General features: G+C 34.4%; 1 protein-coding gene and 1 non-coding gene across 2 annotated transcripts in view; both read right to left on the bottom strand.

The window, feature by feature from the left end:
- Positions 1 to 11,239: 11,239 nt before the first annotated feature.
- On the bottom strand, positions 11,240 to 11,310 carry trnag-gcc. Its single transcript has one exon. It is a non-coding gene; the product is annotated as a tRNA-Gly (tRNA).
- A 2,894-nt stretch (positions 11,311 to 14,204) lies between these two features.
- LOC109076068 (aarF domain-containing protein kinase 1-like) overlaps positions 14,205 to 27,717 on the bottom strand; it is a 105,720-nt gene continuing 92,207 nt past the window's right edge. Inside the window, exons 10-11 of the mRNA XM_042742038.1 lie at positions 20,300 to 20,493; positions 14,205 to 15,144 (exon numbers count right to left, since the gene is read on the bottom strand). Of these exons, the coding sequence (XP_042597972.1) occupies positions 14,976 to 15,144; positions 20,300 to 20,493 (363 nt within the window). The 3' untranslated portion in view covers positions 14,205 to 14,975. The remainder of the gene's footprint in view (positions 15,145 to 20,299; positions 20,494 to 27,717) is intronic.

The raw sequence follows: 27,717 nt of genomic DNA on the forward strand, positions 1-27,717 counted from the left end.
TTTTATAATCGAAGGCCTTTTTTTTATAATTGCCATTGATTTAATCTGTTTTGTGCAGGACTTATGTCTGCAATTTTATCAAAATATGCTAACATAGACAGATTCAGTGACAAGATACAGACTAACTTGGGTGATTTCCTGCCATCTTTTCTCCCACGAAGTTTGAGAGTAGCACACAATGTGCCATTGAACATGATGTTACCATGACATTTGGCCCATAAACTTAACTCCATCTTAAGAGCTTTAAAAGCACATCCCATACGCACGACCTCCGTTACAAAATAAATGATGCTGAGTGGATCTGCAGAGAGAGCAGCCCACACAAAAGCAGGTCGGGATGTTTTCCCGTCATCTGCGTCACGATGTTGACTTGGAGTGGTGAGCGGCTCGACCCCACCGCCAGCTAAGTGCACAATCGTGTTATAATCACACAAGTGTTTAGCACAAAAATATTCCACGATATAAATATACACACATGGAATGCATTCAAAACAGCACTGAGGTATTAATTGCTTGGAGTAAATGGAAAATCTTGTGAAATAAGAACAACAACAACAACAAAAAATAGGTTTTACAAATAAAATCAGGTTTTAAGTGCCGTCTAGAATCAGGATTTATTCAGACTTATCTCAGGATATAACCCTATGAGAAAATGTGCTTCTAGCTTATGAAAATTTTAGCAAAGCGAGATAATGGAAGCACATTAATGGCCAGGAAATGACATACAGAGGTTGAGTAAATAGCACTTTCTATTGACTCAAGTTCAGCAGCTGCAGAACTAACAAAGGATGGTATTGTTCATTTGTAAATGTTATTTGAACAGTGGAGGTGGTAATGGTCATGGGGGTTTTCCTCAGCTTTCTTTCACATTCACAAATCCATACAGTCAAACATTGCATATGACTGTTAGCAAAGAAACTATATGTTTAAGTGACCACTCATACTACAACATCTATTCAGAAGTATCAGTTTACACTTGATTTGTAAGTTTAATGGCTGCCCAGCATATGACAAAGCCTGGATCCCAATGGGGTTAGTGTTCTGTGTGTTATTGTAGCTGTCAGAACAGGCTAGCTTTCCCTAGAGACTCCTTATCTCTCATGTAAACTGATGACGGCAGAAGAGGTCATGCTCACATACACATATATACACCCATCTCCACCTGTCAGTCCACCAACAAAGACTTTTACTGCCAGGAAAGAAAGACATTGGTTGTTTAAATCCAAATATCCATATCAATAAGATTAATCATGGGCTCAGATCAGTAATAATGGATCTAGTTTGTCATTTCTAATGAAGTCACAATCTGATATTTTTAATTCAGATTGGCATGCGTAATATTAAATATAGTTTTATATTGATTTAACAGTCCTTCTTGGTCTTTTTACAACAGAAGTGAAGCTATACATGGGGATATAGCAGAAGTATAATGTGTCACTGTATCTTGGCCGGTGTGTTTAAAGGCAGGAATATCCACATCAATAATACATGGCAACGTTATGCAACAAGAATACCTGATGGCAGTTGTTGTCTGTGCCAGAGATGGAAAGCGAGATATGCTGCCAAATGAATATACTACTTTTCAATACATGGCAACAATAAAAATGACAAATTTGGAATGTGACCACGCTGATGATGTGAAATAACATTATGGACAAAAAGTTTCAACTGAATGGAAGCTGAAATAACGTCAATGGAAAGTTCTAGAAGTTCAAAATGATATTCAATTTTCTATACTCACTTTTACGCCAATGATGAGTCACCTGCTTTTAAATAGAAACCTATTCAATCAGCAGTGTTAGTGCTGATAAGCTTACATGTGCTGATTTTTTTTTTTTAGGTTCATGTTACTTTGAGTCATAGAAAGGGTGACTTTTTTTCTTTGGTGCAACTGAAGTGGCATAATGGCACTGTAATACAATAAAAGCTGATATATTAGGATATAAATATAATATTATTATAATTAGTTTCCACAACATATTTCTCTTAAAATGCTAGGCTATATGAGAGACAGGCTGCCAACTAACAGAAAAATATTAAGAACATTTTGCAAAGATTCAAAATGTTCTCAGAACATTCAAAACATCCAGTTTTATTAAACCATTTTGTTTTTCTATTATGCAAATGTTAGAGAAAAACATTACGGGAACATTACATTTTTTCATTTTGCCAACATTATGGAAACGTTACTTGTGAATGTTCTCTGAATGTTTTGAAACAAGTCTAGTAATATAAAAAATAAATAAATTAAAAAAAAAAAAAAAACATTTGATGAATGTTCAACCAAAGCATTACAGAAAAGGAAAAAAAAACAAAGAAAAAAAGAAAAAGAAAAAAAAAAAAAAACAATATTGAAGACCAGATATCTTTCAATGATCATTCTATTAAGAGCTCATGTTAACATGTTAATGCAATAGTTAACATGAAATAACTATGGGCAACATACAGTATTTTACAGCATGTTAATCTTTGTTAAAATATTAAAACAATAATAAAAAATACAGTTGTTTATTGTATATGTTAATACACAGTGCATAACCTAATGTTAACAGATACAACTTTTGATTTTAAAAATGCATTATTAAATGCAGAAATTAACATTAAAATGATGTATAAGTATTGTTCATTGCTAGTTTATGTAAATTAATATTGTTAATGAAAGAAACCTTACTATAAATTGTTATCTTAATGTTACTGTAATAATGTTTGCTCATAACTTTGAGAGAACATTGCCAGAAATATATCAGGGCTACTGTAGTTATCAGGTTGCCAGATCACATGAAAAAAAGACATTACTGTATGAAGTTAATATATTTTAAATGTATTATTGTTTTATGAAAACAAAAACAAAAAAATTGCCTCCAAGAAAGCTGTTTAAACAGAACAATGAAGTTCTCATGAGCTGTAGATCTCCCTTTAAGCAATTTGTAACTTGATGAAAACTACATCTGACCCGATCAACATCTGAAATTCTACCCCTGGTCCTCTCTGGGTCAGTACCTCCAGAAACTCCCATTCAGAAAAAGGCATGCTGCGAGTGTAAACAAAATAGACAAGCAAATCTATCGCAACAATAATAAAAGAAATATTATTTCAACAGAGCATGATGGGACTGTAGGACGAGTTAAATGAAATGTCAGGTTGGATGCGTGACTGAATCAAGCTCATAATGGGCTTCTGGTAAAAATAGGGATGTGAATTAATCAATGTCCAAGTGCTGAAGAGAGGCCGCAGACACTCGCCACTTCTCTGAGTTTCAAAATAAATAATACTGTGTTCATTGTCTTTGCCATCTCACTCGATGCTCTGGAGCAATAAAGCATAGTAAGACAGAGATCAATGAGGGATCATTTTCCTCTCGTCTTCCTTCATCGCTCATTGTTGCTCGGTTTTGTCTACATTTATATATTGATTGTGCATACTCTCCCTACTGCCTCCTTTATAAAGGAGCACTGCGCAATGGATCATTCACTCTGTACCTGGAGAGAAATGATGGAAAACAATGTTTAAGATACCAGAAGCGGCCATACACATGAGTATTTTGAGTGTTTATAGGACTCGAATAATTTTTTACAAACACTATTTATTAGTGCTCATTTGAGTGTTTAAAAACAGCCTTTTGAATTCTCAGAACACTAAAAAGTATACAGATAATAAAATATATATATATTTAAAATACTTTAATGTGAAGACTGTAAACATTCCAATAATTATAAAACAGTCTTTTGAATACTCAATACAGACGAATGAGTTTAGATAAACACTTTTCAAACAGTCTTTTGAATACTCAAAATGTTCAGATGTGTATAACAGTTCTTAAAAAAAAAAAAAAAAAAAAAAAAAAAGATTAAATCTCAAAAATGACAGTAAAGACATTTAAATGTTACAAAACTTTTCTTATTGAAATAAATACTATTCTTTTGAACTTTCTATTCATTAAAGTATCCTGAAAAAAAATAAAAAATAAAATCCTGGTTTCCACAAAAATATTAAACAGCACTACTGTTTTCAACATTGATAAGCACCAAATCAGCATATTAGAATGATTTCTGAATGATCACGTAACACTGGAGTAATGGCTGCTGAAAATTCAGCTTTATCATCAATGGAATAAATTACATATGTTTATATTTTTATATATATATATATATATATATATATATATATATATATGTGTGGTAATATATATATATATATATATATATATATATATATATGTGTATATGTATATATATATATATATATATATATATATATATATATATATATATATATATATGTATATATATATATGTATATATATATATGTATATATATATATATATATATATATATATATATATATATATATTATATATATATATATATATATATTATATATATAAAAGAGTTGTATTAAATTATAATAATATTTAACAATACTACTGCGTTTGAGTACTAAAAATTTTTATAGCATCTATCTTTAAAAGCACTCTATAGGTGTTTAAAACAGTCCTTTAAATACTTATAATATTCAAACAAGTATAGATGGATAAATACTTTTAAAACAGTCCTTTGAGTAAACACTCAAATGTGTATAGATTACACAGTTAGTTATATAGATTAATAACAGTTATTTGAATCCTCAAAAGCATTTGTTTTATCTAAAATATATAATCTTTGAGAATTTTGAATATTCCAAGGTATGTTTCAAAGTTTGTTTTGTTTTCCACATTCCTTTCTCTCCAGAAACACTTTCACCATCTCCTACTGGCCTAAGCAAATCAGATTCAGTAGTTTATTTCTTCATTCAGTAATAATCCTAAAAAGAGCCACTCACTCTGTGTTTTCTGATGGCAAGGACTCCTAAGAGACTGATTTGCAAACATACACTAAATGAAGCAGACACGATGCCAGCATAAAGGTGTGAAGTGAGAGCTTTTAGAAAGGTGTGAATCATTGTCCAGCTCCAACTACACCATTGAGATATTGGTGTGACTCTGAAAACTACACTCTTCCCTGTAACACATTTTGGTGCATTAAAACAGCTGTAATGACAACACTGACAACACACTCAAAAGAAAGAAGTAGTGTCCAAATGAGCTGAACGTGACAGAATTCTCAGAGCAAAACTGATATATATATATATATATATATATATATATATATATATATATATATATATATATATATATATATATATATATATACATATAACTGATATATATATATATATATGTATGATATGTATATATATATATGTATATATATTAATTTCTATATATATATATATATATATATACACACACACACACACACACATTCAATAAAAATATTTTTCAATATATACATTCAATATAACATAACTGATATACATTCAAATCTGTGATATAAACCCAGAATTCTTACTTTTTACCTCAGAATTCCAAGTTTACATCTCGCAATTCTGTTTTTATACAAAAATAACAAAGGTAATTTTGAGTAGTCACAATTTTGTTGTTTTTCTTGGAATTGTGAGCTTATATCAGTCCTACAATTCTAAATGTTTCCTCTGAGTTCCTTGGAGAGACAATTGTATGGATAAAGGTTTGAATTTTGAATTGTAAGATAAAGTTTGAATTGTGCGATAAAAAGTCACAAATAGTTTAGCACTTTGTCATACTATTGACATTTAAAAGGAGTGGAAGCTGTGAAAAAACACTTAAAAATGTATAAAGTTTCTTACTAGAAGGCTTATGTGCTATTGTGACAGAGTTTGGAGGGACATGAAGCTAAATAAATGATGACAATTTTAATTTTGGTGTGATCTGTCCCTTTAATGACATTAGAATCACTCCATATGTAGGTCTCAATTCTGTAGCTATTAATTCTGAATGTAGCTGCATGTGACTTACCTCTAAATTACTATTTTAATTAAAATTACTTTATTCTTAAGTCAGCAAACCCAAACAAGGCTGTCTATTTTCTACATCATCTCTAAGCTTCCTCATAAAAACCATGTACATCTGGAGGTTAATTCAAATGAAATTTCCAATGGCTAAACCAGTGGAAAAGTGCTTTTCCCTCAAGAGAGCACAAATTCTCTTACATAAGACAACATTGGCATGTTTTTGAAGCAGGGCACAATTCTTCGCTGCCTGTTTATTGAAACGGTCTGAGCTTAGCCTGAATCAGTAAGATTAGTATTGATCCTTGCGAGGCAGAGTGGCAGTTAACTAAGAGTGGTCTGACTTGCCTCAAGACTAACTGCACTTTTGTTATCGCTGGACAAATCTCAAGAGCAACTCACAGACAATGTGTTTCATCTGAGCCTAATTAATGATTGTGTGCTTCATTTACAAGGCTTTGCATAAGCAAGCTCTTCTTTAATTACACCAAGCGATCAATGCAGGAATGAGAAGAGGCCTGACAAGACCAGCACCTGGTAATGATTGTCATGTCATGCTTCTCGCTGTATTCTCTAGTCTATATCTTGTTCATTACATGAATAACTATGAATTTTATTTGAAGTCAAGCCAGTTCATTGCAGCAGTCTGAACAAAGCAGAAAATGGATAAAAAATAAAAAATGCCCTGAGTTTTTGAACTCGCGCAATATCATATTTGAGTCAGAAAGGTGCTTAAGCTTTAATACTGTTTTCACTGCCCTAATATTTGTTTCACTTCCAAATGCATGAAAATTGGTTTGAACTTTACACATTTAAACAGGAGGTGAACACATACATGCACAATGAGGTCATTCACTTCTGGTCTGTTTCCAAAGCAAAAGTAAAGCCATTTTTGTGATTACAGAGATTAAATCTCTGAATAAATATGTTTTGGCCGTTTCATCAGAGTCGGTCTTATGGGGGAATTATAAGTGTCTAAGAGGGCCTGCAAACGGCGTGCTTGCTGTACAAAATCGTCATGTTCTCTTCTAATGGAATTTCACAGTATTAAATGAACTCATTTCCCACTGCAGCCTGCGAAAGCAGAGGAGCGGCATACATGCCCACTGGATTTATTGTTCTTTGGTCATGCACACTTTTTCTGCTCTCTTTGGTCTTTTTTAATCCCTTCTCTTCATCTACAGTATTTGCTGTCTTCCATGAACTATATCTCGAGACACTGGTGAGCCTGAATGCCTGAGCTGTTGTAACTGTTCCTCTTATCGTGTGAATATGATCAAAGAATGCTAAATGATTGGTTACCAAAAAAAAAAAAAAAAAAGTCGTTTGGTTTGGTAACCAAAGGTTGTAGGTTTAAACCCCAATAAATATATAATATATACAGGTTGGGTTTCAATGATTTGCTATAATACATAAATAAATAATGTTTATTATAAATAATAAAATATATATATATATATATATATATATATATATATATATATATATATATATATATATATCCCTCTGGAGTCGATTAACGCGTATACGCGTTTTGGGGTATTTTCTCCTGATAACCCCGAAAAGAACTTAAATTACACTTTCAGTTTTGATCGTACAGATAAGTGCAATACATCAATCGAATCTGTAAAGGGTCTACTTTTTTTTTGTATACAGACATAATAACAACAAAACTTTGTGCACTTATAAAATAAAGATAACAAACAAGGAGTGCTGTCTGCAGCCTTTGTCTGCGCTGATCTTCAGATACAAATGCGTCATTAAAATTAACTGTAACTCAGTGAATACTCAACGAAGAGACATGAGAGAGATATCTATAGAAAGCCTGACATGTCTACTTTTAAACTAAACAAGTGCTGCTGAAAACAAATATTCTGTGATAAAGTAATCCATATGAAAACAACGCGATGTCCGTTTTTCACGTCTCCCATTCCACGTCATTATCTTCTAATGTGACCACGCCCCCCGCGCCGAGCGCGCTTTTGAGATTCAAATGTTTCACTGAAGCGCGCGGCTTTTGAATACGCCCACACAACAGAAGACAACGCAGCGAGACTGTTCTTCAAGTTTGTTATTATTTTACTGTTTGCTTCGCGATGAGAGGAATAAGACATAAATCACCCCAAAAAGATGTGATGTGGTTGAGGATTTGAGATTTGGACTTCCTCAGAATAAAGAATGAAGCACTTTATTCAGCAGAGTTTCATAAACATGAGTAAGTCTCTCTTTTTATTTATTTATATACTTGTACTAGTTTTTCACATAACGTGTAAACATTTTACTAGTTAGACTTTTTCCAAAGACTTTTTCCAAACTATAATTCCTGACTAAATGTATAATCAAGTGAAATATTATGAAGTTTCAATAACAATATACACTACTATACCATTCAAAAGCTTGATGTAAATAATATAAATGTAACAATAAATGTAACTGTAACAAATGTAACAATCATTGCTGTTCTTTCAATTTATCCCCCCTAAAAAAAAACCTAAAAAAAAAATATTCTCAGCTCTTTTCAACATTAATAATAATAATAATAATAATAATAATGATAATAATAACAATAACGTTTTTTTGTAGAAAATAAGATTGTTAAAAGGATTTCTGAAGGATTGTGTGACTGGAGTAATGATGCAAAAAAATCAGTTTGAAAGTCAGCTTTGATTGTTCCTAATAAACTGTTTAACTGCACTCACAAGTGAATATTAAATTATGTTGTGGGATAATTAAATATAATCTAAATAAACTACAAACATAAAATTATATAGATTTATTTTGTCCTCACATTCTTTCTTGTAACTCATCCCTCTCAGTGACACAGCTGACTGAATGGCTCATTATGCAGCTCATTATGCAGGCCTTTGTCTTCTCAGGTGTGAATTCATGATAGTTGACGCCTACTCGCATATGACTTTTACCAACAAAAAGTGTCTTAGAAAATTTAAATCAATATATTGTTTTCTGTAAGTGAGTAAACAAGATGATTTTTCACATCATTTAGAAAAAAAAAATTCTAGGCTACAAGCTCCAGTTCTCAAAAGTCCTGGGAACCAATTTTCTATATGTGTTTTATTGCCTTTTTCAAGTGATTTAACATTTTTAGTTTTTCACTAACCACGCATAACATTTTTTTTCTCAAAAACACAATCATGTACATACATGCTGCTCACATATTATTATAGCCTAGTTTGTGCTGATTACAGTGAGATTAGACTTTAGCCATTTAGATATTTATAAGAAACTGAAAAAAGCACAAATGTCAGGGCATGACAAAAACTTCTCCAGGCCCCAAAAATACCCTTAGACTCCAGAGGGAAATATATCCAGGCCCCAAAAATACCCTTAGACTCCAGAGGGAAATATATATATATATATATATATATATATATATATATATATATATATATATACATACACACACACACAACACACACCATATCGAGACGGATTGAAAAAAGAAAAAAAAAGTCAGATAAATGAGGTAAGCAGTGTTTTCTTTACCCTGAGCATTGTGACTGGCAGGATTACATGAATTTCATCCTCCCAGAGTTTCCTTGGGAACCCCATACAAAGATACCAGACATCTGAAACATTCAGAGGGACTCTGGATCCCCTCAGGTAACACACACCAACCTCACCTGATGGAATAATAGGTTGCGATGAGAAAAGTCATGGCTGCATAAGAGCAAATGAAGATAATCCCAGGGGAAAATTATTCTTTTGGAGAGCAGTAATCTCCATCTCAAATGCTGGGTTTTACCATGCAGACAGCCAGAAGAAAAGTGGCTCCGTCCAAGCCTGTGCTGCAATCCAGAATCTATGATATTGCAGTAACAGAAGAGCCAAATTGGAGGGAAAAAATTTAATGTGATTTTCCATTAGCAGATTAAAATGTCTTTTATGGCTGCCGTTGCTCTTAAATCTATAGCCACGCTTAAACCACAGCATCTCAACCCAACCTAAAAACATCAGGAAAATGCCATACGAATGTGGTTTCCTTTTCCTCTGCGATGCAGATGGTTTAAAAGTGATTTTCACATGTAAACACCACCCTCTCTGAAACACAGAATATCTATTTTCAAATAATGAGGATGATTTGAAAAGGAAAACAATACAATGTTACAAAGTGTACATGAACTTTTTGTTGTAAATGCACTAAGAACAACACAACACAATGGATTTAAAGGAATAATCAACGTGAAAATGAAAATTTGCTGAAAATTTACTCACCCTCAGGCCATCCAAGATTTGGAAAAATTTGCTCACCAATGGATCCTCTGCAGTGAATGGGTGCCATCAGAATGAGAGTCCAAACAGCTGATAAAAACATTACAATGATCCACAAGTAATCCACACAACTCCAGTCCAACATTTAATGTCTTGTTAAGTAAAGTCAAAATATTTTAATGGATTTCAATGTGAGAAGATAAGAGGGGATGAACTTTTCATTAGAGTGTTATGGTTTATAGGCTCATATTTTAGCTAAAAACTTACGTATTGATGAATTTGAGTCACTTGAATGAATGAATGAATGAATGAGCCATTTATATAGCGCTTTATGTTGTATTGCTGTACACCCAAAGTACTTCACAATCATATGGGGGTGTCTCTCCCACTTACTTCTGGATTATTGTGATGTTTCTATCAGCTGTTTGAACTCTCATTCTGACGGCACCCATTCACTGCAAAGGATCCATTGATGAGCAAATGATGTACAGTAATACTACATTTATCCAAAACGGATCTAATGAAGAAACAAACTCATCTACATCTTGGACGACCTGAGAGCAAGTAACTTTTTTAGCAAATGTTAATTTCTGGGTGATCTATTCCCTTTAATTTATAATAATACTGCTTCTTATGGTAAATGGGAAATGACGAAGCAAAGAGTGCCAAATACCATTTGAGAACAGATATGGATGTCCCACTTCTGGTTGGGCCTAATCCAAGACTCAACAGGCTTTGTGCGGGTTAACAGCAGAGAAAGCAGTGATACAAACATTTAAGCATTTAGTAGTAGTATATATTGAAAGTCGTGACATTTGCCAATTATGGTAACCCATACTCGGAATTGGTGCTCTGCATTTAACCCATCCAAGTGCACACACACAGCGGTGAGAAGTAAACACACCATGAACACATACCTGGAGCAGTGGGCAGCTATATCCAGCGCCCGGGGAGCAACTGGGGGTTCAGTGTCTTGCTCAAGGGCACTTCAGCCATGGGTATTGAGGGTGGAAGAGAGCGCTGTTCATTAACTTCCCCCCCACCTACAATTCCTGCCAGCACCGAGACTCCAACCTGCGATCTTCAGGTTACAAGTCCAACTCTCTAACCATTAGGCCACAGCTGCCCCAAGAGAACAGCTGCTGCATTGGCCAGGAATCAGACCTGGGTCTCCCGCGTGGCAAGCGAGAATTCTACCTCTGAACCACCAATGCTCAACATATTCACATATTCTGCCTCATGTGAGCGTAAGGTCAAGGTCAAAATATTGGTACAATAAACGATTTGTAATTATGGTCACAAATACAGTGCACCATGATATACACACAAACATACAAGCATTATTACAACACTACACAAAACTGGATAACTGGATAGATAAAAGCAACATGAAGTATAGTACAGTGGCATAAATGGTGTACTGCCCCTTCATTCATCCGTAGGGAAGTAAAGAGATTACATTCTGCTATGTGGGGCAATTGATTGTGACATTTAATTTACTTCCCATGCCTTATTTCTTCCCCTCACTAAACCGCAGTAACAAAGCCACTGATAATATAATAACTGGACAAATCACATACATCAAAACCACCACATTCTTATTTTTTTTTAAAAAAACATATTGCTATAAACAGGTATGTTATTGTTGATTTGCACAATATTTTTTTTTTGACAATGAAGCTGCTGTAAGGGATTTCAGCAAAAGAGCACAGCAAGCAGCATCACAGTCCATATGGTTTGAGTGTGTTTTGAAGCTTTGCATGATAACAGATTAAACAATTGCAATGTGATTGTTTAGTTAGATGGGGAAAACATAAGTATAAAGTTTACTCGGTGGTCATATTTTATTATCTCTAACTGATTAGCCAATTAAATACCAGTGTTTTGCTTGCACAGTTACTGTAACCTTACTGGAAATAAACAGAAGAACACCTGAAGCCGAACTTCTACTTCTCCGGTCACCTTACAGCAATGCTGAGCATCTTTTTGTACCCACTGGAGGCTTCAGACCTATTACTAGGGTGATTACATTTGGCAGCTCCAGCCTCAGCTTTTTGATCAAGATGGATGGATTTTTTTTTTTATTCTGGGCAGACACAGGCTTAACGTTGGCTCTGGGTTTGCCTACAGAGGTCGAGTCTAATTAAGAGATGGAAAGACAGTGATAAGGAAAAAGCAGCCATTGTCCTTTTCTGACTCAGCAGAGAGAGATTTTCCATTTCTGACTCATCAAGAGAAGGAAAGACAAAGCAGAGGCGGAGGCATTGAGACAAAAGTACATCAATAAAGTGTTAGAAATATGAATATGATAGCAGCAGCATCATTCCTCATGAATGGTTTTCATTTCATCATTTCATCAAAAAGCACATCTAATAAAACTTACTATTGAAAAAAATGATGCTACAGTATATTGCACACAAACTAATGTACATATACATATATACATATATATATATATATATATATATGTACGTACATTAGTTTGTGTGCAATATACTGTAGCATATTATAGTTTAAAATAACTTTTCTTTCTATTTTATTATATTTTAAAATGTAAAATTTTACATGATGGTATAGTTTATTTTTTAACAGCCATTACTTCAGTCTTCAGTGTCACATGATCATTCAGAAATCATTCTAATATAATAAAAATATACTAAATCAAAATATACACCCAAGACAAACATATAGCTAAACAAATAAATAAATTCCTATATATACATAAATATACATACACACACACACACACACACACATAGAGAGAGAGGGAGAGAGTTACCTCCATCGTTTTGGGCCTCACCCTTCAGCTCAGCTATTGCTAAGCAAGGCAATTTTCCTGACATGACAAACACCACCACATCAGATAAAAGGATAACACAACAGAGATTTTAAAGAGCAAATATCAAGGGGACAGAAAAAATTTAATAGTGCACTTACACAATTTGAGTGCATCCCATCCACAGAAATTATTAATTACAAGTTTGCACGGTTCCTGGAAACACACTATAGCTGCAATTCGTGCCTGACAGGATTAACTGTGGACACAGTAAATGACACATTATTGTGGATGGTGAAGCTGGGATTCAGCAATTTAGTTTCAGCTGTGAGCTGAGCAGAGAGTGATGTGGAAGAGACTTGTTGAGGAGATAACGTATATCATCTGATGCTTGGCAGCTAAAATCTGCCCACTAGCCTGAGGGCATTAGTGTGGCAGGGTTTGGACTTCCTGACTGCTGGCTGTTGCCTTCAGGCTGGGGGAAGTGAGGGCTTTTCTGTGGTGCTCTGCTCCTGTGGCCCTTTGACTGGGGTCTAACCTGAAAAAGCTAGCCTGGGAAGGAAGAACAGGGCGTAATTGATCCAAAACTTGCCCTCTGGATTAAAAAAAAAAAAGAAAAACACTAGCTGTGATGTACTCTTTAACATCTTATACAGGTCTAGCTTACAACATTTATCCTGTTACAAGCTCTTGATTGTACTGCATACAATGCATTCAGAGAAAACCACTTATATAACATGTCAAATGTAATTGAGAAAAAAATTGTAGATTGTTATTATTATTATTGTTATTATTTGAAGACTGCCCAAGCTTCACTATGCATTTCATTTACATTTACGCTTATTCAAACTTCACACATTGTGATCAGATCATCATGATCAATGTCAATGCAATTTTTATTTTAAATATGTAAAAATGGTGGCATGGAGCATTTTCAGTAAATAGTGACTTAAATTTAAGGTCACACGGGATCATCATTTGTGTTTGAATGATCTATAGAATCAGGGATATTATCTTTAAACCTAAAAACATAAAAAAAAATAATAAAATAAAACATTAACTGAAATAAAATATTTCAGGAAGTTGGGAAGGCAGCATTTCTCATTTTCATTTACTTTATATTTAAGTATTAAAATAACAAACAAAATAAAAAAACTAAAAACTAGAACATAATTAAAAAAACTATATAGACATTAAAAGTAATAAAAATGAAAAACAACAAAATTACTAATGGAAAATAAAAACAGAAAATATAAAAAATAAAATCTAATATTTCAAAATATTAAAAACCATAATAGTGTATCAATGATACTAAAATAACACTGACTAGAATACAGCAAACAAGTAATAAATTACTTTATTTTCTTTTGAAGCATGACAGCCCCTAGTCACCATACACTTATCTGTACAGAATTGAGAAGTGTTAATGTTATTCAAACTTTCATCTGTTGTGTTCCACATAAAAAAAAATAAATAAATAAAAAAATTAAATCACTGATTAATTTATTCAGCATGACTCAAACTTGATCAAAAGGAAACCCTCAAACAAACACGAAAAATAAAAACACTCCTATTTATTGATAAGGCATGACCACAGTTTCACTCAAAAAAAAAAATAATAATAATAATAAAAAATTCCCAAAATAAAAAAAAAATTTAAAAAAATTTATGTTATTCTGTAACTGTTGTATTAAAATGTTTTATATATTCTGAAATCTGAAGGAATGTAAAATGAAGACTTCACATGAAATTCCGCAGAGAGGTGATGTGCACATGGCAGCTCAATGCTGAATCCAGAAGCGATTTCACAAGTCTGAGATACTGCATGATGCAAACCTACTTACAGTACTGTAAAATATCATTTGGTTACTTTAAAAGAAACTAAACATGCATGGAGCATTTGCTCACACATACTGATCACATGACTAATCAATCACATGATCAGTCAACTTTCATGACTATGGCTGTCTGTTAAGTTAAAAAAAAAAAAAAAAAACTCTTTTACTTTCAGCTCTTATTAAAAACGGTCCATGATCAACCCACAATGCACTTGGCAGTGTGTTGAGTTCAGTACAGAGGGCATAATAGCTTGATTCAAGGCTCTCATTTTGTGTAGGGCAGGCAGTTGAGGAGGTAACAGACCCATCTGGCCAACGCGGAGCTGCGGAGCCACTGCACAAATTCATACAGATCTATCTGACACAGAGACCAACGCTCAGACAGAGAGATCTGCAGTCGCCTGGTCCGAGACTTGGTTTTACTCCTCTTGTGTCTAAAAGAAAGGCACAGAGACACAGAGAAAGATAAGAAAGACTAAGATCCAGTAGAGGAGAGGTGAGATTACACTGGTTAAAGTAAATGATTCAGATTGTGTTGGCTCAGACTTCATGGTATAAGTGTGGACTTTAGAATGACCACACTAGGTCATGTAATATTAACAGTGTGTGTGAGAAAGAGAGAGAGAGAGAGAGACAGCAGTGTCAAGGCCGTAGTAAGTGGGATGTCCTTGGGGGGGGAAACAATGACTCCTCTGCTCTCCTGAATGCATCTCACATTGTCACAGAGAACAGCTTTGAACTGACAAACAGTAAGTGACATCGCATTAATTTCCTTACACGTTCCCTTGGGAAAAAGAAAGATGAGGGTAGTGAGAAATAAGAGGAGGGTAATGGTGAAATTCACTGTAATTTCTGAGTATTCAAACTGTACAAAGCTTTTTGAGGTGGACAAGTTTGACTTTTCAGACCATAGCTGCCGTGTCAGGCTGGAGGTATCACGCTGGTATCATCTGACAGGAGCACAGCGACAGCATGAACAGAATACAGGCTGAAAACAGAAAGCAGGGACTGATGGGAACCCAGGAGTCAGTCACGAATTGACACCCGTCCTACTTTGCCAGAAATCTTGCAAAAATGTCAACAGTAACTTGTTGCATGCTCGGAACACAGGGTGCAAAGGTTTTTACCAGACCTGCCAAAATGTAACACAAAATATTTCTTACCAGTCACTGAAGTAGATTTAGTATTATTTAATATATATTCATATAACACACACACACACACACACACACACACACACACACACACACACACTTTTAAGTTGAAAGTTTTTGCTGCAAAATGTAATGAACTGCACACCTACTCAAAAGTCAGTAAGATTTTTTTAAAGCTTTTTTCTGCAAAAGGCTGCATTTATTTGAGTAAAAATACAGCAAAACTATAGCCTGTTCCCACCATGGGATTAAAAAAAATGTAATTGCAGTTTTTTTATCTCACAATCCCCCCCCCCCATCTTAATTTTCCCCTCGCAATTCTGAAATATAAACTCAGAAATGTGAGATATACTCATAATTCTGAGATAAGAAAAGAAAAAGTCAGAATTGTGAGATAAAAAGTCAATTTATTTTATTCCATGGTGGAAACAAACTTACATTAAAAAAAAAAAACCTGTAATGTTGTGAAATATTATTACAATGTAACCCTGATTTCTATTTTTACCATATTTTAAAACATATCTTATTCTTCTAATGTATGTATTTTATTCGTTCAGTCATACATTTATGTATTTTATTATTATTATTATTTTTTTTATTTATTTTGTAAGCAGACATTCTTTTTTTCAGGATTCTATTATGAGTTCTAAAGTTCTAAAGAACAGCATTTATTTGAAATGTAATCTTTTGCAACATTATAATGTCTCTACTTTTACTTTTGATCAACTCGATTCATCCTTCCTTGTATTAATTTCTTCTTAAAAAGGTCTTACTGACCCTAAACATTTGAATAGTAGTGTGATGTGTGTGTTTAAGTGATTCCATAGCCAAAGCCAATTTTTACATGTGGCACTATAGTTAATTTTAGATCCAGCAGGTATATATTTAGAGTATTACTTTCTGAATCTTGTGAATTATCATATTTAATATATCAAAATGAGATATAGTGGATGTTGTCACAGCTGAGCGGGAGATGAATTATTAACTCTGCTCAGCGAGAGGCCTTTCAGTCTGTCTGTCCCTGCCAGCAGACAGAGAATGACAGAAAGAGTGAACCCAGCATGCACCAGTCCTACTCATTTCTCATTACCATGCATGTGCCCAAAACCTGAAAATGACTACCTTCACAGGATGCAGGGGCATTAATGCACATTTAAAACTGATATATCATAACATCCTGCCTTCATCTGGTAGATTTTTGAGAGCCGCATAAATGCTTCTTCGCTGCGTATGATATTCGGCAATCCTATGTGGGTGGCTCAGTGGTCGGTAGAAAGAATAAAAATGGAGTCTGATGGAGGGGTTGAAAAAACTTAACATCAATCATCTAAACCTAGAAATAAGTCTTGAGTAGTCTTAAATGATTTGCTTGGTTATGACTAAAGCACACTCGAGGTTGCATTGACATTATGTCGGAATTACAGCAATTACAAAACGGCAATTCAGGGATTTTACTGCTGAACAAAATCAAATCCTCTTTCTTGGAAATTGTTTATTCATAGGGAAGAGATCACAATGCCAAAGTACATCACAAATAGATTTTTACAAAAAATCCTTTCAAGTGGGTCATTGTTTACTAAAATAAAATGTAAGCAAGTGCGAACAAATTCTGAGCTTACAATAATTTTAATTAATAATACCAAAAATCATTAAATTATATGTTTAAGAGATTGTTAATGCACATACAGTAGTTAGAATGGTCATTAAACTTTCATTTATATTTTAATGAGCATTCACTACAGATCTGTTAATCAATAGGCTAATATTTGGAATTATTAAATGAAAGATATTACAAAATGTCACTCGAAATGCTAAATGTAGGACTTTTAGTTGTTTTGACCACATTCCACCAATTGTGAATTCTGTATTAAAGTTGTTGGACAGAGTGGCTTACTGCATATTACCCATCACCAAATGCACGCACTGATTAAAAAAGGCTAATCAAACATGTAAAAGGACAAGAAAAGATGCTTTTTTTTTCTAATTTTCTCCAGACACCATTAAGTATTTTGAAAAGTGCAGGGACACCTCCAGAACCGTGATCACATGGATTGCATTAGTCACTTGTACAGTGAGGCTGAAAATAATACTTAACAGTGTGAGGCTACAGAATGAATGCTAATGTCACTTTGCTTTCATGGGGAGACTAAGAAAAATAACCTTATTTCTTCATAATGTTATTTCACAGTGTTTGTTTCAAAGAAAAGTGAGTGGGTTGTGTAGACTACAAAGAAAGAACAAGACTGGTGTTTCTGTTCTTTAAAGGAATAGTTCATTTAAAAATTAAAATTGTCATTATTTACTCATCTTCATATCATTCCAAACAAGTATGCTGTTAGTTTTATCTGCGAGACAAAAAAGAACTAAGGTTTAATTAATTTTATAGACAGTTAGTCAGCGGAGCTCCAAAAAATTATAAAAACACCATAAAGGCATTGTTTTCCAAGCCATCTGATAGATTTTTAGCATGCCATTTTTGAATTCTGGATGCAGACACAGGTTAGATGCAAGCTTGTTTTGTTTTAACTTTTTTATGAAGTTTTTATATATTCTTTTAATCTTTATTTTGAGCTTTTTGGTGTTTTTGTTGTATGACAAGTCTTGGAAAGCAATTGTCTACTTTTGTGATCCACAAATAAAAAAGAAAGCCTAACAACAGGTCTGAGGTTGAGGAAATGATGGCAGAATTTTCATTTTTGGATGAACTATTCCTACAGCTTGTACTTTAAAAACCTAACTCGCTGTAATAGATGATACTGCAAACATTTCAGCTCACATCAGACTAAATCAGTGTGTGATGGTCCGGTTACTTCTCTTGGTCTGTCTTCTCTTTCTGCTGTTTCTGTGAGCACGGCAATTGGTAATGGATTTTAGATTCTGTATTCTGCACTTTGCTGCCATTTGGTTTTAATAAAGAGGCGCTGAGGCAGACGACATTGAGTTTCATGTCTGGGTGCTTCTTTCTTTCTGTATCGTGCTGAAATCCTTTACGAGCAGACGTGAGCGTCTCTGCGCTGACAACTATCAGGAGCCCTCCTTCAAATCCGAACGATTTTCTCCTCCAATCATCGTGTTCTTCATTAGAATGGTGAGAATAAATCAATATGATCACTGCTCACTGCTCTGGAAAGTACAATGTAGTACAATATAGTGACATTCATTTCAGGGTGGGGGAGGCTGGAGTGAGGGGCTGTGTGTCTGAGTGCATTTAAATGATCTGTGAGATCCCACAGAGTCCGCTTAAATGAACGAGAGTTCCTGCGGTGCGTGGGATAGTGTCTGTGGGTTACTGGTGTGAGAGAGATGACACTGTCTTTGAGCACTGAGATGACACCAGGGACTTGAGCTCCACAGCAGATCATGCAGAGATGAGCCAATGAGAGCCCACTGAACAGAGAGAATGAGGGATTTAAGAGCAGACACACTCCTAATGTGTGGGAACCGGTTTGTTCGGCTGCTGAAACTCTAACCTTGTGACTATTCAAGTAATGTGGCATTGAATACGGCAGAACCTTACTATTGTAGAGAAGAGACTTATAAGAAAGAAAGAATTAATATAAAAAACAGATGAGTTTCAAAAATCATGTTTTTTCATTGTGCATTCCAATTAATTTTAAACAAACTGCAGTTAGGTTATTTTGATTAGGTTAAAAAAATACAGCTAAGTAACACACACACACACACACACACACACACACACACACACACACACACACACACACACACACACACACAAAATAAAATAAATAACACACACACACACACACACACACACAATTTTAAAAAATTTAAAAATGTATGTTTTTGCAAATAAACTCTTCATATATATATATGTGTGTGTGTGTGTGTGTGTGTGTGTATATATATATATATATATATATACATATATATATATATATATATATATAAAATTTAATTCATATATATATATATATAAATCAGTATTAAATAATTATTAGACCACATTTATTTGAAAAAATGCAGTAAAACACTAATATTATGACATTTTATAAGTATTATTATGATTTAAAATAACCATTTTCTATTTTTATTTTTAAATTCATTTAAAAAATAACTTATTCTTGAGACGTTAAAAACTAAGTTTTCAGCATCATTACAGTCTTTGGTGCCACATGATCCTTCAGAAATCATTCTAATAAGCTGATTTGGGTTCTCAAGAAACATTTCATATTATTATCAATGTTGAACACAGTTGTGCTGCTTAATATTTTTTGTGAAAATCATGATAAAGGTTTTTTTCAGAATTCTGTGATAAAGATCTATCTATCTATCTATCTATCTATCTATCTATCTATCTATCTATCTATCTATCTATCTATCTATCTATCTATCTATCTATCTATCTATCTATCTATCTATCTATCCATTCTTGAGAAATGAAATGGCAACCACTTTATTGTCACTGATGTCTTACCTGGCAATGGCACGAGTACAGCAGCGGGACATATTGATGAAGGAGCTGGAGCTGGCTCTAGTCTGCAGGATAGTCTCGATGCCTCTCAGCAGGTCGTTGGTTTTCAGAAGCAGCAGCATCTGTCGGGGAACCCGGTTCAGCAGCTCACTGATCTGAGGGAGGTACAGCGCTGCATTTGTTCGGATCTCCACATCCTGAGGGGTAAAACAAAACAGTGCTGTTAGAAGGTTACACTATTTTAAGAGTATATTATCTTTATTATATTGAACAGAATGACCAGTATATTCTTCAAAAATGTGCCTTGATAAAAGTCATTAATATGGGTTTGTAATGACATTTAAATAAATAATGAGATAATTTAATTTTGGAACTAGTCTTTTAGGTAGACTACATAAGAGATGATCTCTAGCCTTGCTTTTCTAAAGGCATGCCCACCTAAATAAGTTATTAAAATATTCAGTATTAGGGGGCAGAGTGCAGGGAAGTGTGTGTGAGAGAGAGAGAGAGAGCAGAGTGCAGGGAAATGGAGTAGCTTATTTCACAGACAACTGAGAAACTAAGTGCTTGAAACTGCGACTGTGAAGATTAGCTATTTTGGCTCTGTCACTTCGGCAACATCAGCCCCCTGAGTTGATACTCCCGGCAAATTTTTATTAGTAATCAGGCATGAAGACCTTCTTTCCTCCCCCTGCCCGACTGGAAAAATAAGATTCCACAAGATGTCAACAGTAGCCACATTCAAGTCCAGGCTGTAAGCAGATCTTTATACATGTGCAGTCTCTGACTAAGCAGTATGCTGTAATTTACCTTACTCGCTGAATTATTTCATTTTTCATTATATATTCATATATATCATATATATTCATTCATTCAATTTAATAGATCTTTAAAATTAACATTCATTTATTCATTGGACACACAGCCTTTGACATAAACAACAAAAACATACAGTATGGGAAGCAGTTCATAACCATGTGAATTCCTATATATGTATAACCGTTTTAATTTTTTAATTCACATTTAGCATCTCAGACTTAATTTTTCAATGTAAAGCACTTTTACCACTGTTTATGAACCATTATTAATACTACCAACTTTTCCATTTCAAACAAATGTTGTTTTTAAACATTCTGTTTAAAGAATCCTGTATCATTGCTTCCACAGAAATATTAAGCAGCACAACAGTTTTCAACATTGATAATAATAAAAAAATGTTTCTTGAGAGACAATTCAGCATATTAGAATGATTTCTATGTGACACTGAACACTGGATTAATGGCTGCTGAAAATTCAGCTCTGCCGTTACAGAAATAAATGACATTTTACAAGATATTAATACAGAAAACTTGTAATAATATTCAACAATATTGCTGTTTTTACAGTATTTTTGATCAAACTAATTGCCGCTTTAGTGAGCATAATAAAACTTTTTAAAATGTTTTCAAAATTTGACTGACCACAAATGTAGTATGTATGTATATATATATATCTATATATATATATATATATATATATATATATATATAGATATATATATATATAAATAATGGCACATGCTACACAAAAAGTAGCTGAAAATGAATAATAATGGACAACTCAGCATACACACTGACAGTACAGACAAAAAAACACTTACTGTTATGAAAATCTGTGGACTCTAGTTCAGCTGAGGTTTGACAACAGCGGTAATTTGCATTAACAGCCATTAATTCCACTGTCCAGCAGACCAAGTGATTAAAATCACAGTTCACAATTAACAATCACAAACCTCGATTAAGGCAATTAAACTTCATTTAGTCTTTGCAAAAGCATAAGCCTATAGTACCACAAAGTGACAACATTGTAGGACACAAAGAGCTGTATGACTGCAAGTTTTGATTTAGATTTGCCCAGAATGCAAAATGTGCTTCATTTTATAAGGCCCACTGATATAAATTCCAATAATGTCTTACTTTAATTTCAAGAGCCTATGAGCAAAAATCAAAACTGTTACTATGTTGTTTGTATCAGCAGCCTAGTGGTTAAATATCTGGACTAGTAGCTAAATGGTTGCATGTTGAAACCCCACAAGAACCCGGGGTTGTTCCAGATAATGTTCTTTTGAAACATGTTCAAAGTCCCTATAAACCAAAATGATAGGGTTACACTACATATGGGTTGTGATGGCACTGAAGTATTTTCTGCTCTCGGCTGTGCTGGGCTGTGGTGTGAAGAGCAGCCGAGGTGAATCTGACAGTAGGTGGGTTCGACTGAACATTTCAGACACCCTGTGTCCTGTCCTAAAATAACCCCACTTCTTAGAGTGTACACATATACTCAAAAGAATCACAAGGACGGAAGAGACCAACTGCCTGAATGCAAAACTGTCAATGTTCTTCAAAATTAGATCATACTACCAAGATATAATAATAATGTATTATATTCAGATCCAATTGTTCATGCAAGCAGCCCCTGATGGTATCACATGGACATGGCTCCCAAGTTGGCATCGACCTGGTTGTGTCTGGCTCTATTTTACCCCAGGGCTAATCTATCCTGAGAGGGCCAGCAGCCAAGAGACATGTCTGCGGCCTGCAGAGACCCATGAAGACCCCCAGCAGCCCAGGGCCCACAACAAGCTGCTGCAACAGCTAAGACAGGTGTAGAGCTGCCTCAATGCTAAACACATGTCTCTGGAATAATGGAGGCTGTGGCCATACAATATGTGTACCAGCAAGATGAGAAAACAGGCCCAGAGGAACTGAATGATCAACACATATTAAAGGATAGATAACACATAAAATCCACCCAGACCACTTATAGAATCAAAGCTGAAATCTAAGTCATTCTGAACCATGAGTGCATTAACACATCACCGCCCATATTTATATATGAGCCTATTAGGAATGGAAATCATAATAATTAATTATTTTAGTTACTTTTAGCCAAATAAGGTTATTTTAGTAATAAATACACAGAAAGTCTTTCAAAATTTGTATTGATGCTATTGAGACAACATAAAGGAAATTCAATAATTGGGCTTAACTACTGACTATATTAGACACCAATACTAAAACAAAAATGTGAACACTATTCATTCATTTTTATATCAAATCTTTAGCTACACAATGCCAAATGAATTACCACTCAAATAAAAACTTTAACTCTTACAATATGTGTGGAATTACTGTAAATTGTATGCGCTGTGGTTTTGATTCACTCAAAAGAACCAACTCAGAGTCATATGTTCAGAATATGACTAAACTGGTCACACTGTATGTTTTTGATTCACTAAAAAGATCTGTGGAGTCTAGTTCAGCTGAGGTTTGACAACAGCAGTAATTTGCATTAACAGCCATTAATTCCACTGTCCAGCAGACCAAGTGATTAAAATCACAGTTCACAATTAACAATCACAAACCTCGATTAAGGCAATTAAACTTCATTTAGTCTTTGCAAAAGTATAAGCCTATATAACCACAAACTGACAACATTGTAGGACACAAAGAGCTGTATGACTCCAAGTTTTGATTTAGATTTAACCAGAATGAATGTTTTGGTCACACTGTATGTTTTTGATTCACTAAAAAGAACAGATTCATAAGAGCCACTTGTTTGGAAAACCGGACTGCACTGGTGGCACTAAATAGTTATTGATACACTAAAAATGATTGGTTCCTAGAAGTCATTCATTTAGGGATCATTTGGACTATACTAGCTGCACTTTATGGTTTTGAATCACTAAGTCTTTAAAAATGAGAAGTCATTCATTTAGGAATCATTTGGACTATACTTGCTGCACTTTATGGTTTTTAATCACTAAAGAACCGTCTCAAAAGAGTCTATGAAGAGTTTGATCACACTAGTCAGCCCCTGCTCTGCACAGTAGATTCAGTAAGAGCTAAACACTGTATTTTACAGTGTTTTGTCCAAACTTAATGCACGAATGAGAACCATTAATGAACACATGCTGGTCTGATAAACAACAGCAACAAGAACACTAGAACACAGAATGTTAGCTAATCATAACAGGAGTTGTTTATATCCAGAAGAACATTACACAGATAATATAAACTTGTCATGCAAATGTAGATTCAGACTACTTTGGGCATAAGAAACTAATGTATTAAGTGGATATCAACGAAAAACTGCTATGAAAGAATATAATGTAACCTCTTTCAGAAAATAGTTTGAGCATTTTTATATTAAGTCACGTGACTCAATCTTTGGATTAAGTTCAGATGGAAGCCTGGCGTAAAGGTTAAATCCTTTTCTAGAAAATCAAAACGAGTGATGAAGTTCAAACTGTACAACCACAGTCTAGATACACAGCCATTGGTCAGAACATCTGAAAGGATTTTCATCACACATTGCCAATCACCTAAAGTAAGCAGCAAAGCAGGTCAGGGTGTCAAAATCCCAAACATGTTCTGTTATAAAAGGGAAGTCAATGCAAAGACAATTTCCCAAAAGAGAGTTCCCAGAAATTACTTTGGTTCCTTGGCAGGATAAAAAGTCTGGTCATCCAAGTGCACTCCAGCAGCAACAGTATTTTAATAACTGATTGCTGTGCTATGACTTGAGCTTGAAAAACATGTGCAAGCTCCATTTTCCTGTCCATTTATCTGCTAATCCTTAAATCTCAATCTCTAAAATTTTGTCGGAGGAGGGGGGGATTAGGTGCTAAATTAAGTGGATTTAAATTTGCTATCGCTTGGGTGGGATTTACAGGCGCCGGCAGCAGCAGCCAGCAGAAGTGAGGGGTTCGGATTAAAATAGGACACTGAACACTTGGTCTATGACCTAAAGCTACTGCTCCAACATCCAACCCATATGCCCCCACATCTCTCTGCATATATATCACACCACTTGCGGCAACAATAAGACAGTAACACATGCGCTCCATCCATGTGCACACATTCTCTTTAAAGAAAGAGTAACTTGACAGGTCACTGCTTTGTTTCCTGTGGTGCAGCATAGCTGGTTATAGTCCAAGACTGACTATGGGCCTGTTCCAATGTTCCCCATCTCTGGACCGAGTCTGTTCGGATTAAAAGCCCACTAAGAGTTTGCCACCCCTCATTTTTTGGACGGATGTTAAGCCCATAACCTAGAGTTTTCTATGAACTGTGCAGATTTTTTTCATTTTACATAAATATATATATATTAAAGAATTAATACAAAAATGACCCTCCAAACCCCACTAGGGTTCTCTATTTATTTTCTATTCTTTCAACTTGTCTTCTTATTTATTTAAAAAATATATTAACAGTAGCGTTCTCCATTTTCTTTCTATTCCATCTACTTGTTTTCATTTTATTTATTTAAAAAAAAAACTTGCTTATCACAGCACTAACATATTGCTTTTTTGTTGGTTTTGATTGTTTCTATTGTCCTCATTTGTAAGTTGCTTTGCTAAATATATATATATATATATATATATATATATATATACACACACACACAAACACACACACTCACACACGTTATATTTAGAAATTAATTCTTAATATAATGTGAATAATTCTTAACGTTATATTAATTTTTAATATAATGTGTAACAGCAAATATTTTATTTTCTTTTTACTATAAAACTTTCCATGATTTCTGCAGGCCTGAAAAACACCAATTTAAAATGTTCCCATATTTCCAGGTTTTTCATGACCGTGAGAAGCATGGTCATTCTGTTACGTGTGAAGGTTCACAATAATTTAGTAAATTCAAAAATGAGTCAGACAACAGCAAAAAAAAAAAGTTTGTCATAAAGCTTAATCTTCAGGCCTTTCAACCTAAGTTTTTTTTTTTTTTACTTTATTAGTTTAATTTACTTGAAGAGTAACTCAGTGTCACGTTGCACATTATTATTATTCTCCGTATTTTTTACATGCCTGATGACGCATTCTGCCTTTCAGCAGCCGGGCCCCATCTCTCTGCTTTCCCCTTCTGCTTTTTAAGTTCAACTTCAAAGTTCAACTACAAGGCATCTCTCCGCTTTAAAGACGAGGGGTAATCATGAGGTAAGTAACCCCGCTGCTCCGTTCATGTCCCTGATGACTCTTGGGTGGACGCGGTGCGCTGCATAAAAGGGTCAATCGCTCTGTGTGGACGTGAATTGGACAAAATCAGAGACAGATTGACTGTTGTGCGCTACCAGCTCAGACAGCTGGAGAAAGACAGTCCTGATTAGCCATGCCTCTCTCTATCTCTGCCTGTTCGGTACAAGCAGAAGTTGAGAATATGGTCATGTCCTAGCGGCCCTCCCTCTGGGGATCTTGGTAAGCAGTCAGAGAAGGCCCAGGACTGCACATAACTAACTGGCCAAAGGAGTCGCTTCCCATCAAATCAGTCAGCATTCAGGAGCATTGAGACTGATAGTCAGCCCTCAGTCGAATACTTAATGAAGAAAAATTCACAGCTTGCCCTAGGAGGAAATAAGGGAGAGGACGTTAAAATAACAATGCAACAGTCCTTCTGCATATTCACAAGTACTTCAAATACACATTCCATTTCATCCCCACGAGGAGTCAAAATCACTACATAAAAGGATTAACCGCTTAGTGCTCTCAGCTCTGCAGCTTTCTGCATCAAGGCACTGAGGAAATGGGTCAATCTGATCAAGCGAATGGAGGGCCATTGGAAGATTTGGAGAAACGTTGGGGAAGCCACATTCTGATCTGAGTAAAGGCCTATATGCAGCAAAAAAAAAAGAAAAAAAAAAAGAATTTTTTTAAAACAATGCATTCCTTTTTAAACTATTGTAACAGGATTATCAGTTATTCAGACATTATGTTGATATTTAAAAGAGAAGTAAAGGTTCTGGGCATCTAAACTTTTTCAAAAGAATGCCAAAAAGTTAATACTTTTATACACTAATGCATTTACATCAACTAAATCAACATAGTACCAGAACTGTTTATTGTACAGACAGACATTGAACAAATATGCCACATAAAAACCCCCCAAAAAACAAAACTGAACTTTCGAAATGCATTGTACAAATATGCAAAATTATATTTCTGAGAAATGTGAATGTTTATTGACATTTCTAAATGCAAAATGCAAAACTACATAAACACTGGGCCACTAACATATACTAAAACTGGATGATGCAGAAACAACACATTTTTAATTACTTCAAAGTAGTAACTGTGTCTGAATGCTTTACAGGATTTAAAAAAAAAAAAAAAATTACTTGAAAGTTTGAAGAGAGACGAGGTGGAGGTACTTTTCTATTTTGCAAAATGGCCCAGAGGTACAATAAATACCAAGCTGACTTGGCAAATGTGACACTGAATTCTTGTGGCCAAATGCTGATTAGTGCAAACAGACCCTGTTCACTTTTTGAAAAAGAATTTCAAAACAAAAGCTAACTTGTGGCTAAACCAACAAACCTTGAAGGGAATTTGTTCCACATTGAGACAATATACCTGAGACCTTTC

This window comes from Cyprinus carpio, chromosome B17 (assembly GCF_018340385.1).
Source record: "Cyprinus carpio isolate SPL01 chromosome B17, ASM1834038v1, whole genome shotgun sequence".
NCBI lineage: Eukaryota > Metazoa > Chordata > Actinopteri > Cypriniformes > Cyprinidae > Cyprinus > Cyprinus carpio.